Below are 14,141 nucleotides of genomic sequence, written 5' to 3'. Positions count from 1 at the left end.
CTACTTCTTCATTTCCAAAACAACCTCTTTATCACAAAGCTACCACCAACAGGGCCCCAATACCAACTTTTCAAATAACCAGTTTCTCCCGTTTAACCAAAAGGGAAATGCAACAAATTTAGTACAATTTAGTACAGTTCACGCACTTAGTACACATCCAAGACCACCTCCACATTTCAACCTCATTACAAAAATTCAAAAAAATTTCACCACCATCCGATAATATAATTCCAAGTGGTATCAAATTAAGTTTAGTTGTCTATCTTAAACAACATTAAGGACTCTCACTCCAAATTTCAAAATTCCAGATTCTTTCCTTTCAAATACAAAAATTAATATTATTTACTAGTTTTCGTACCTGCCATGTATCAAGTAAACCACACCGAAAAGTGATCCTAATGCCAAATTTTAGACTTCCAACTCAATCCATTACCCAAATGCCAAATTTTGTACCGTTTAGTACTTTTTAGTACGTAATTCAAAAATTTCATACAAATCTCAACTCTTCACACTAACAGTGATCCTTATACTAGTTTAAATTGTAAACAGTGTCCGTTCACGCAACTCTTTATTTTAACCCTGCCCACCAGCAGAGACCCCAATACCAACATATAAAATTTCCAGATCAATCCGTTCAATCAAAACCAAATTGTACTGAATTTAGTTTACAGTACATATGTATGTCGAAACACCAAATGAAACTTTATAATTCTCTTTACAATCCTTTATAATGAGTATTACATCCCGAACTCTGTACAGTCACATTTGAATAAGTTACGTTTGTTCGATATTGTTATAAGCACGGATACTATAACTTTTTTCACTACCAAACAACATTGAATGTGGTTTTCGAAAGTACACAACACTGTTTTAACCAAATACTTTTACAGGAATTCAGAAGCGAGAGAATGTGTGTGAGTGTGTGTGAGAAAGTGAGAGAAAGTCATAAACAGCAAACTCCAAATACACTTAACAAACATTTCACAAAGCACGGCCGCCAAATACATTCAGTTCATTTTGGGAATTCAAAGCGAACGAACGAACTTTAGCGGAAAAACATCGACGAGTGGTCCTAACGTAATAAATGAAGTTCTAGTAGCCACATATACATACACAATTTGCAACGTGTCGTACATATATATATCTTCAAATACATAAATATTGAAATATAAAAAATATATACGTGGAGATAGAAGTAACAAAAGAAAAAATAAATAAATAACTGTAAGAAAAAAGTGGGCCCTGAAGCCTAAAAGTATACTAAATTGTGTTGCAAGAAATTAATTGTGTCTACAATATTAAAGAAAATATTAACCATAGCGGAAAGTGGTGTGCGGGAGAAAAATTTCTTAAGAATTTCCCAAGAATTTATGTGTCAGTGAAGCGAAAGAACGTAGAGTAGACGAAACGATTTCCTTTACCAACAACACAAATCGTGGTGGAGGACAAGAAGTCACAGAATTTAAGTGAAATAAACCCGCAAAAAATCCCAGCACCATATGTTGGGCTGAACACTGACTGATAAGAACAACGCGAAGACTTAAAGAGTTTTAAAGTGCAAAAGAATTTTTAAGGCCAAACTCGGGTGTTGACTTTGTAGAGCAAACAGAGAGTCAGCCGCACGTGAAACCCATATAAACGTGATAAGCAAACATTCGGCATTTGACTTGTATTTTTCGGCCGTTTGCTCAACACAAACGCACCGAACATAAAATTTGTGACAAGCAGAGATAAAAGCCATTCCACGTTTCCCGTCAAGAGCAGCAGGAACAGCACTAGCAGCACCGTGGTAACAACTTCAATATCACTGTAAACCCCAAAGGCTATAAAAGCAAAACACACCAACGCACCGACAGCCACACACACACACACAGAGTGATATATCCATTGTAAGGGAAAAGTGTAATTGTTTTCAACAAACACAGCGTGTGTGCGTGTAAACATCTGGCATAAAGAAAAACCCATACTCCACACACCCACACACATACAGCAACAACTAACTGGGCCATCATCTGTTACACATTCTAAGCCTACGGCAGCAGCGGCATTATGACTGAAATTGTTGAGCTCAATGTAGGTGGTGTCCATTACACCACCACCTTGAATTCCCTGCTCCACGAAAAGGATTCACTGCTTTGCGAAATGTTTTCCGAAGGCCGTGAAAATGTGCTAAAGGACAGCAAGGGTCGCTATTTCCTAGACCGTGACGGTGTGCTCTTCCGTTACATTCTGGACTATTTACGTGATAAGACCCTAAATTTGCCAGAAGGTTTTCGTGAAAAGCAACGCCTTCAAAAGGAGGCCGAATACTATAAGCTGGAGGGCATGTTGGCATGTATGCGCAAGGAGTGTGAGACACGTTCACCCGGCAGCATAACCCTTGGCTATCGTGGCAGTTTTCAATTTGGCAAAGACGGTCTGGCCGATGTCAAGTTCCGCAAACTTTCACGTATCCTGGTCTGTGGTCGTGTCGCCCTGTGTCGTGAAGTTTTCGGCGATACCCTCAATGAATCGCGTGACCCTGACCATGGTGGTCCCGATCGTTACACCTCACGTTTCTTCCTTAAGCATTGTTTCATTGAGCAAGGCTTCGATATGTTGCATGAACAAGGTTTTCGGTTGGCCGGCAGCTGTGGTTCCGGTACTGCTGGTTCGGCGGCTGAGCCCAAGCCGGGTGTGGATGCTGAAGAAAATCGTTGGAATCATTATAATGAATTTGTTTTTGTTAGGGATTAAATGAGAAATTGTCCCAGGCCCAACAAATAACCGTAGGGTCATTATAGCCAATCTTCGCCAACACTACTCCAACTCCACCTCCCCAGAACAAAAAAACAAAAAAAACAAAGACAAATCTAACACAACCAACCACCATAATCACCACCAAAGAATACAAATGTGTATCTGTTCCAGATCATAGTAGGAGATTTCTAGAAGAGATCTTTTAATCTAATTTAAAACTTAGTAAAATTATAAAAACCAAAAAAGAAAGAAAAAAACCTATAAAAATTGTTTGGTAAGAAAGTGAAATAAGTAAATTAGACAAAATAAATATGTATTTATAGAAACTATATGCATTTAAGGACAAAACTTCCCTACTGGAAAGGTAGAATGTATTAACATTTGAAGGCAAAAACGATCAAGGACAATGTGTATCTATATTACATTAGTTACGCAGAAAGAAATATCAATTGAAAAGAATACGGCTACAATTTAGATTCAAATAATCATAATTGCAATTTTTCAGAGAATAGGAAAGGGAATTTTTGCTATAGGATATTTCATTGCAACATATGTAGAAATATAAACATTTCAGTGAAAATTACAGAAATGCTCTCTGCTTATAATAGATAGATTGAAATGCTACTGTAAATTAAGAAAATTACACAATTCAAAAACATTTTATTTGGGATTCGTAACATTTCAATTATAAATCAGGAATTTAATTTATAATTCGTTATGTTCCATTTGAAATAAGAATTATTTTATTTGATACAGAATAATTAATTTTTTTTTGCATTGGCTATGTATTTGGTAATTAAACGCAAAATAATTAGCATAACAAATGGAAAAATTCGAATTTCAAAGTGAAGGATTCAATGTTCAAATGCGATGTTAGGAATCACAAATGAAATTCTCCATTTAAAACAACAATTTTTGGAATTATAGTCGAATTACAGATCGAGTTCAAAATTACAAATAAATTACAAATAAAATGCAATTAAAAAATCTTCCGAAACCTTCAAGATGCTTAAAATACTGGTACCGTACCTTGACGTAATAGCGAATAATACATTGTGCTACAGGCAATCTGGGTGTTGGGTAATTCTGAGTAGGATGATGTATTCGTTTAGTAGATCAAATTATGATCAGAATAGAAGCCCATTGCTTTTGGAGATGATCGCAAAATAGTAAGGTGGTTGAAATGAACCAAAAACTGAAAATTTTCCTAATTTTGTAGTTCTCTATAGAGCTTAGGGCTGGGCATAAGTCTTCCAATTGGGATGGATGTCGGGGAATATTTAGTGGGTAAAATAGACCATAACATTTGTGTTAAATAAAAGTCAAATTTTCCATTAAACCGTGAATATTTTTAATCCCGGCGAAATCACAAATAGTCAATTCTGACCATTTCGTAAATGCCGATAGTAAATATATCGGATATATATGACTTTTATTTTGCAGCCGTAATAAAGGCCACAAATACACACCAATGTAAATGAAATAGGGGTAGAATGGACCACTACTTTTGTACGAAAAAAATACCAACATTTTCAGTCTACCGAAATGCTGAAAATAACTTACAGGCGATATCCAAAATACACAAAAGGTGAACTTCTGGCTTTTTATGCTAATTTCTTTGACGAATATAGCCAAATATCGTAGACAAACAAATCATATAGATGGGTCTAAATTTGGAGATACTTTTGGAGATGATCGCAAAATATCTAGAGCTTCAAATGAACCAAAAGCAGACAAATGTTCCTGATCACTCAATTGAAACCAATCGACACGGAATTTTACATGAGAAGATAGTTAAGGACAGGGAAGAAGTCCATTGGATTATATTTAGATGTAAAATGGACTACAACAAGTAAAAACACGACAGAGTGCGTAAATATTGGGCAAATACCCCTGGTCAAAAAGCTATGGGTAATATCTGGACAATGATCTATGACATAATTTCAAAAGCGAAATCTTCCAAAACGGATTTGGACATAAGGGGGCTTCTAACATATTGTAGTGTTGTAGGGTATCACATGGTCGAACCCGCACGACTATAGCCTTTGTTTACTTGTTTTCAAACTTATTTCAGCAAATTTTTGATTTGGCCCTTATTTGTCATCTTGGATTATAAGGGGGTAGAAGAAAGCTTTCAATGATGGTTCAAAGGTCTTCACCACATATTCCAAGGATTTGGGTATTTGTATTTAGGCTACTTTTGAGGTAAAAATCTTACACAGAAATTTGTATTTTTACCATACAACTATTCCCCATATCCACCGATCTATAACCCTTTGGCGCACAATCTGTATGTTATGGTAATGGGTGTAAAAGAGTAATTAACATTGGCTATTCTTAAATCATGCTGCCCTCAATTATGAAGTGAGCAAATTCCAAATTACTGCTGACTGGAAAATTTTGCTAAGATTTTTACGATGCTAAAAATTAAGTTGAGCCCTTACACGGGGGTAAGGTTGATATATACTTTTTAATGGATTTGTAAAGCACAATCACACATTTTGGTCGCTATCTTTCACATTGAAGCCACCGGCTTCAAAATAGGAGCAGGGCTTATAAAACACTTTAAATCGACCAGTGCAGAACACTTATATCAGCCATATCTCTGGATAATTATGCTTTGAAAAATATGCATAATAGACAAAAACTGCGGGCCGGCAACGCCCACCGGGTCAGCTGGTATTCTAACTAAAAAGGAATAACAATTTGAATACTCTAAATAGAACTGAAATGATTTGAATTACAATTTTTATTCATGAATCACAACAAATAATACGTAAAAATGATTTAAAATTTAAGTAGAACCACATGTAATTTAATCCGGGAAGGACTTCTGATACCCTCCGTAACGACTATAGCCTTTTATTTTTAATATATTTTGAATTATTTCCAAAATATGTTTCTTATTAATAATCCTTATTGTAAACTCGCTGTAAAATGTCTGTACAATTCCTCAACTACTGAATATCCGGCACCAAATCATCGTTGTGTGGGGGCTATTCGAAAATGTAGACTGATTTTCATTTGCTTATTTATAATTGCGAAAGAACATTTCAAGAAAGCTTCCAAAAATGTCGCAAAATTTGGAAAATAGAAACCTGAACCTGGTTTGGATTGAAAAAGGCCTACATCATTCCACGTTTAGGTATAGCATAAAAATTTCCACAATTGATCAACTATTTGGTATAGATCCTACGCAATGGTATTAGAAGTTGTTGGTACCAACTATCGCCTGAATTGGCATTCATTTGATATTTTAAATTCTCATTTGATAAAATAGAAATCGTCCAAATATATCCTTTAAATATCGTTTGGAAATTTTCAAATCATAATGATAGCGATATATTTTCATTGTATATCCAAGGTATGAAAATTAAAGGGTAGCCTTGAATTTTTATGGTTGTTGTAGGTCAGATATTCGATATATGTATATGACGTATATGTTAAGTTGGGATGACGATGTCCATATTCCTTAAAACCCATGATATAAAACGATCAGTTTTTCCAAGGATCGTATTTGCCAAATAACAGACAATTTGGGCAAATATATTTTCAATTTGTGGTTAATTTGATATCTCAGATTGCTTTGAAGATAATGGAACTTATCTACTTACTCCCCTTTTTAAGGGTATAATGATATAGCTCTCTTCATCAGAGTCCTTAAGATTATGCAACCTCCCAAACAATTATACCCCCAAATACTAAATATTGCTCAGTGTTCTGTTGCAATCCTTTGCCTACATTCTGCCGATCAAACCTTTATTATATTTTCCATTTTGTGAAACCTTCATCAAACAATGGCTGCTAAAAATATTTCTCTCATTAATATTCAAGGATACATATCCTCAAAATACAAAATTTTAAAACTAAATTTAAAAATACAATTTTATAAATTCCATTAGCGTAAATGGACAAAATCAATTTCATACATTTTTTATGAATTCCTATTGTTTGAGCATTCTATCATGAATTCTGGACAAAGCTTGAGTGAATTATTTGCTGCCACACACAATGAATGGTTGAATAAATGGATGGACGAACGGACGGACGAGACGAAGAAAGAAAAAGGTAGAGAACGGACGAATGGAATGTATGCACATTATTTTATTTATTCATTTCATTATAGTCTACCGTTAGCTTCAGATATACCAGGAAATTGAACAAAACAACAACAATGACCAGTGTGTGTGTATGATTGATTTGCAATTTTCCACACAAATGAACAAGGTAGTAGTAGTAGTGGTAATTTGCAAGGATAGATAGTATAGGAATGGGGAGTATGTATAAGAAGAAAGGCTAACGGCCATACTTGGTTTGAATTTAGGGGTGTAGGAAAAGATGTTTTAATGAACAAAAGCTTTTTTTACCAAAAAACATGGGTTGTACAGAAATTATGACAAATATCCCAACATCTGCAGATGGTTATAAAAATAGGCTGAATACCGGAGAAGAAAATATCTATTTCGCTAAAGTCTGATAGAATTTATTCATATTCCAAATTATTTAAATTTGAGAAAAGCATAAACTATCCTCATTTGTTCCAATTATTCTTTCATAAAACTAGGTCAGGGATTCCTTCAATTCTTTTTCAATGAAAAAAGATGGGCATTTATTGATATTTTATGAAATGGAAAATTTATTGAGCAGGAACTATGTGGTAAGATGGAGCCTAAATTCAATTCATCGTGGAGTCATTAGCAAATCGGAATATTCCTAATCGAATTATATGAGTCTAAATCGAAAACAATAACTCGGCTTCAAATCGAAAATCTAGACATGTGATATCAATTGCCATTGAAATAGAAGCGAATTGCATACCTTTTTATACCCTCCACCATAGTATGGAGGGTATACTAAGATTGTTATTTCTTTTGTAATACCTCGAAATAAATATCTTAGACCCCACATACTGTAAATATTTTTGATCAGCATAAAATTCTATGTCGATCTAACGATGCCCGTCTGTTTGTCTATGCAAATCACTATAGCTTCTGTATAAAATTAAGTAGATTGATCAAATTTTACCCAGATCTGTGTTAGGTCTGCAGGACTATTGGTATTGAAAATGACCAATGTAGGTCCGCATTTTGGTGTATATTTACATACACAATTTTAAAACGAATTTGCTGTAATTGTTTTTTTATAGCTTCATTTTGATGACGTATACCATAAACTATTATAGGTGCGGTTGTTTTAAATTTATCTCGTTTTAGTAGGGGATTTAGGTTGCTTGAATAATAAGCTGGTTGAAATTTCATGTACATCACATAAGGTAATGCGAAGCGGTTCTATCAAATTTCAAATCAAGATCGTCGTAAGGATACGTGTCAGAGTTCAAATGAATTTTCACGTTTGCCAAATAACAGGGTATAAATTCATTTTTATAATTTCGAAATGCTAGTAAAACAAATCTAGGTCTTTCATTTTCGTTTGCCAACTTAAGGAAGCCAAGGATAACAGCGAAGAATAACAGTACATATCCCATGTTCTGAAAAATATACCAAATGGTTCTCGATTATTAATTCTCTTCAACATATTTAATTTTTTGAGTATCAGCCAGTTGTATATGTGGTATTTTCCAAGTTATATTTAAACTTGATAATTTACATACTTTGGATGCAATGATGGATTCCAACACTTGTTTATCGTCTTTAGATCGTAATAAAATAAGATCATGTTTTGCATTAGCAATAATTTTATCAAAATCTTCTGCAAACCCAAGTAATATTTTAAGAGGTACACAGAAATTAAATTTAAATAACCACTTAGAAGAGAAAGATCATCTGTATTAGTTCCATCCCATCCAGCATTCACCAAGCTCTCACTTTCATTCGTGTTCAGAGAGACATAGTTTTTTATCTCCGATGAGACGCCCAAATTTCTTGTGCGATCAATTTCGATTCCATTAAGTTCATACCGTATTTCATCAAACATGTGAGCTACACAATTATTTTGTAAGTTCACGGATAAAGATACCGTTAAATCTTCCTTCGTAACAAATCCTTCGATGTACAGGGTTGCCCATATTCGACGGACCCATCTGGCAATGCCATAACTTTTACAAGAAGTCATTTGTGAAAACTCAACGTGCTTTTAAAACATTATAAAATGTGAGAAGTGCGCCTTCTAAGAATACCATTAAGCGTTTATACGAAAAATTTTCGACTGGTAAGGCTCTTTCTAATCCAAAGAGGCCATATAAAAGTCGACCAAGGCGATCGGAGGTCCCCAAGAACATCCCAAAAACGCCGTTCTCAGCAGTTGGGCATGGCTCGGCCCACTTTACAACGGATTATTCGCATTGATTTGCATTTGTTCCCGTACAAAATTCAATTGACGCAAAGAATGTTGCCTGCGGACAAGCCTCGTCGATTGGAATGGGCCCAAAGGGCCCAAAGGTCCGTCGAATATGGGCAACCCTGTATAGAAGACTTTTACTGGGTAAAACATATAAATCTTGATTTTGAATGTTTGTAGACAAGATGAATAACTGTGATACTCTTAATACTGATACTTATAATCGAACTGTCGATTTGCTGTTTCTGCAATACATTAATACAATTGCACATTTTTATTTGTTTTTTTTTTTTACTTTAAATCCCAAACTTCGTAAAAACTCCTGATTGATTGAATTTAGTGAACAAGATTCACTCTCTTTATTTTTTTTTAATAACTTGTTCGTGTTGAATTTCGTTTTCAATCGGTCGTCAGTTTAAAGTGCTTTAAAAATTTTAAATGACGAAAAACCAAACAACCTTGGCGGTGCTATAAAAATCGCTAAAATGTTATAACAACAAACTTCAGGAGAAAAAGAAAGTCCAACATTATGATACCACGAGTAATCCCAGTTCCAAAAATTGGTGGTTTTTTACCACTTGTTCCAGTCTTAACCGCCCTTTCAGCTATCGGAAGTTTAGCAATAGGCGGAACAGCTATTGCAAAAGCCGTCAATGCAATTAAAAATGGAAAAGAACAACTAGCTGAAGCAACACGACATAATAGACATATGGTTTATATCTTAAAACTTATAAAAGTGGATATGGATTGTATTACTCACCAGATCCAAAAAACTATTGAAAAATCTACCCAATCGTCCACTTACCGATATTGATTCATACAGTTATACTAAACCTTTGAAAAAGTTTAGAGGCGTTTTTATACGAGATTCTCTACAAAAGAAACCTTGGTTACAGGAATGTGGAATAATAAATTTAGATATCTGTGATGGACCTGTCACACATTGGGTAGCATATTATAAACACAATGACTACAAGAAATATTTTGACAGCTTTAAAATTATTTCTATTTAGTCTTTTTGTTATGCTACGTTTTACACCTTTAACTTTTTTTACAACTAATTCCCCTTTATCCACTCTAAAATAATACATTTTTGATCTTAAACCAATGAATTCTTTCATAATTTTTCCATTACATTCATCTTTCATCATTCGCAACACCTTTTTATTACATAACGGAAAATTAAACATATTATCACGGGGATATGATGAAGTATCAAAATGTTGTGGAATATCTTGTTTAATATCATCATAAATATCTTCAGTCCATGTAGTATAAATGAAAGAATCAGTGTCCATGTAATTGAGTGAGAGCTTTTTTTATTGAATTTTGGTTTCATATAACTATAATGAAACTCATACATCTTATATTTTGATATTCCAACACTGCAAATCCAATAAAAATAGGTTTATTGTAGACTACACGAACTCTGTTCATTTTAATAATTAAAAAATTTTCGGAAATTCTAGATGAACTATGAAAATTCGGTTTAGCAATAAGCGCTCGAGCGCCTAAACGTGTTCCTTTACTTTCCCAAGAGCAAACTATTCTAATATCTTGTCGTTTCTCAACGTTTTCCATTGTCTTTCCGTAAACGGCATTGTTCATTAATTTGAAAAAGTTTTGGTCATAAGCGTTCTTAGATGCTGTTCTATGTTCATTATTTAAATCAATGTAGCTCTTTAACCAAACAGATTGTTGAAATTCAATAATTCTATGAATTTTCTTTAATATCATTCCATTTTGTAAACATTGTTGCAAATTTCTATAGTGTATAACATATTTTGTTTTGTTATTTAAATCTGTTATTAATCTAGTATGCTGCATAAATTAGTTCCTTTTATTTTCTGTGCAGAATGGTAAATCGTTATGGTAATCATGCAGTTCTGTTGGATATGTAATGTTATTTACATTAAAATATTCTACATTGTCTACTCTCCTAAAATTGCCATGGGGTAAAAATTCCGACATAGCGTAACCGCATAAGTTATTAACATCAAAGTACATAATATAAACTGACGGTTTACTCGGATCATTATCACTCAGATATTTATTATTGGCTTCGAACTCTACACCTGTCATCTTTAAAATGGCATCCCAATTCAAACCAGGTGTTGTGAAATATTGACATGGATCTAAATTATAATTTTTTTTACATACCTGTCGAAAATTTTCAAATACATCACATAATAGTAGAACATGAATCTTTAGATTCAACAACCAATAATCTAACAAAGTCTCACATTCAAAATTTTCCCAAACCTTTTTAGCATGATCATAATCATCTATACTACATTCCTCATCAGTCATTTTATTATAAAAATTTGATCGGCTAGGTAGTTGTGTCTCCGACAATCTTTCTTCGCAATTTAAATAATCGTAGGGACACACTCTTTTACGTTTCCTTAAAATAAACTTATTTTCGTCAGCGTATGCTTTTTTCACAACATTAAAATCTTTATCATCTAAAAATTCGGTTCTGCGATAAACTTGATTTCATAAATTTGTAAGAGTCTAGAAAACGCCTTTCGAATAAATTTCCATTTTGAACCCCAATTTTTGTTTGATATTGATGTATATATTTCCTTATTTTGTGAAATAATCTTTATTTCACCTTCAGTGGATGGTAACTCTCGGACAAACAAATGCGCGTCGTATGAAGAAAGATTGTGATAAAAATTAGAACAAAACTAGGAAGTTGAAAATTTAAGTTACAACTGTTATGAGCTGGTCCCCTATACTTTCCCGTCATATACACACTAGGCCTTTGGATCTGAATCGGTATGATATACCTATTTACATCACACCCATATCCACCTATCAATATGACTAAATCCCTGAAAATGGGATCAAAATTGAAAATTGTTACCAAATTTACTGTCCTTGCTTTCTCCCTAGCCATTTTAGCAAATCAATGCTGATCAAATGTTAATACAATTTACTTAACTGAAAAAAAAATCTAAAAAATCTGTTAAATGAAATACATTATATTATACATAGAATTATTAAAAACAAACACTATTGATTTTATATAAATTATATGAAATGCTGAGATGACTAAAATCATATTTAGCCAAATTGAGATGCGATATATTAAAAAAAAAACTATAAAATATAGAAAAAATAAATAAAAGAAAACTGTATAACCCTAAGACTTTACAACTAACTTTAAAAACAAACAACAACTTTGTAAGAATATATTATTTAATTTTGAAAATTTAATTTTCTATTTCCTCTTTAAGTTCATATCTGTGTAAATGTGAAATTTAACACACAAAACAAACTAATAAAGAAATAGAACAGAAAACAAATATTAAAAATTGGAACAATGAGGCCAACATGAAAATAAAACTTAATAAAAATACCAAAAAATAAATAAATAAAAATTCTCATTAAAAATTAAGAATTCTTTTACGGGTATTGGCGTGGTAAGAGAAACAAAATCAGGAAGCAAACAATTTTCCCCTTAAGTAAGGTTATATAAAAAACCAACCCATATTTACGTTAGTGGAAACTGGTAGAAATACCAGGAATTTGGGGGGTTTACATAAAAAAAGTTTTCTCTATGCTACGCCCATGTAAAACGAATGCCTGCATCTTCCTGTTGTTTTTATAGTCACTATAAAATGCAAATTTAAATAAAAATTGTTCAGAAACCCAACAACAACAAACAAAAGGTAGGTACCCAGTTTTTTATGACTACGCAAATTGTTTTATGACCTGCATGCAGGAAATCCATTTAATCTCCTGTTAATGATTTTTTGTAAGCATCAATAAAAACTGAAGCTATTTTAATTTCATGCTTAAAAGTTCAAACCTATGAAAAGTCATTAAAACTCGAAAGTATCACATGGAAGTGTATTTAAATTAAGGGTCGGCACATTTGCATTCACAAAATTGAGGGGAAAGATTGGAGGAACGGGGGCTTGTTATATTAACTTATGCTAATGGTAATGGTAAGTATGTGTAAGCTGTGTTTATCAAATCAAATTTCAAGCATTTTTTTTGTTAGGGAGGAGATATTAAAAGGATAATAATTAAAAACATAAAAACGAACATGTAAAGGTAATATTGATGTGGGCCTATGTTTAAAAACCTTTACAGGCAAAGCAGAGGTTAGTTTCTATAAAGCAAAAAAGAGTCACATAATAAATCAGCAAGGTTTTGGGAGGAAGATGAGCCGAATGACTGATTGCTAGGTAATGTAAATCAACAACCTTTGGATTACCCAGAAGGTTGAAAATATTAAGTAATTCTTAAAGTGAACGACTAGGCAAACGTAATCACCAAGTAATGAGTTACCGTGACTATTAGTTTAATACACCACCAAACGCCAGCAAATTTAGAAGAAAATTATAAAAACAAGTAAATAAGCAGCTAAGTTCGGCAGGGCCGAACTTTTGATACCATCCACCATTTGGAAGAAACTTTAAAAATTTCAAAAAAATTGTGTCGGAAAATACCATTCAAATGAAAACCGTTATATGGGGGCTATAGGAAGACGTGGTCCTGCATAAGTAATTTGTGTCATAGACTGTAGTAATTGTTCCGAATATTATATATGACTTTTGAAACAATTCCGGTGAATAACATCGCAAATGTCATCAAAATACCGAATATCGGTGGGCTACCGTTATATGGGGAATAAGCAATATCGTGTACCTATATAGACCATTCATTTTCAGGGGGTAAAGTACTCAAAAAAAAAAAAAACTCATTGTGTAGAATTTCAGACAATTGCATTGAACATTTTTATCTGAAATCATCAAAATACGGAATATCGGGCGGCACGGTTATATGTATGGGGGCGATACGATATCGTGGACCTATATAGACATTTCTCTTCTAGGGGATAAAGAACTCATAAGAAAATTCTTATGTGGATTTTCAGACAATTTCATAGAAAAAAGCAGCGGCCGGGCCAAAGTTTTGATACCCTCCATCATTTGGAAGAAACTTGGAAAATTTCAAAAAAATCGCGTCGGAAAATACCGCTGAAATGAAATTCGTTATATGGGGGCTATACGAAGACGTGGTTCTGCATACGTAATGCGTGTCATAGGCTGTAGTAACTGTTCCGGACTTTATATACGACATTTGAAACA

General features: G+C 33.4%; 1 protein-coding gene across 1 annotated transcript; it reads left to right on the top strand.

Annotated features, from left to right (window-relative positions):
• Nucleotides 1-1,028: 1,028 nt before the first annotated feature.
• Nucleotides 1,029-12,395, top strand: LOC131807005 (BTB/POZ domain-containing protein KCTD16-like). Its single transcript, XM_059132014.1, has one exon. It carries the CDS (start codon nucleotides 2,050-2,052, stop codon nucleotides 2,734-2,736), a length of 687 nt encoding a protein of 228 aa, XP_058987997.1. The 5' UTR covers nucleotides 1,029-2,049; the 3' UTR covers nucleotides 2,737-12,395.
• The last annotated feature ends 1,746 nt before the right edge of the window (nucleotides 12,396-14,141 follow it).

Source organism: Musca domestica, unplaced genomic scaffold (assembly GCF_030504385.1).
Source record: "Musca domestica strain aabys unplaced genomic scaffold, Musca_domestica.polishedcontigs.V.1.1 92, whole genome shotgun sequence".
Lineage (NCBI taxonomy): Eukaryota > Metazoa > Arthropoda > Insecta > Diptera > Muscidae > Musca > Musca domestica.
This window is presented reverse-complemented; position numbering and strand designations above follow the sequence as displayed.

What these genes read in the sequence shown, in the direction of transcription:
- LOC131807005 (XM_059132014.1), top strand. Translation starts at nt 2,050, where the DNA reads ATGACTGAAATTGTTGAGCTCAATGTAGGTGGTGTCCATTACACCACC.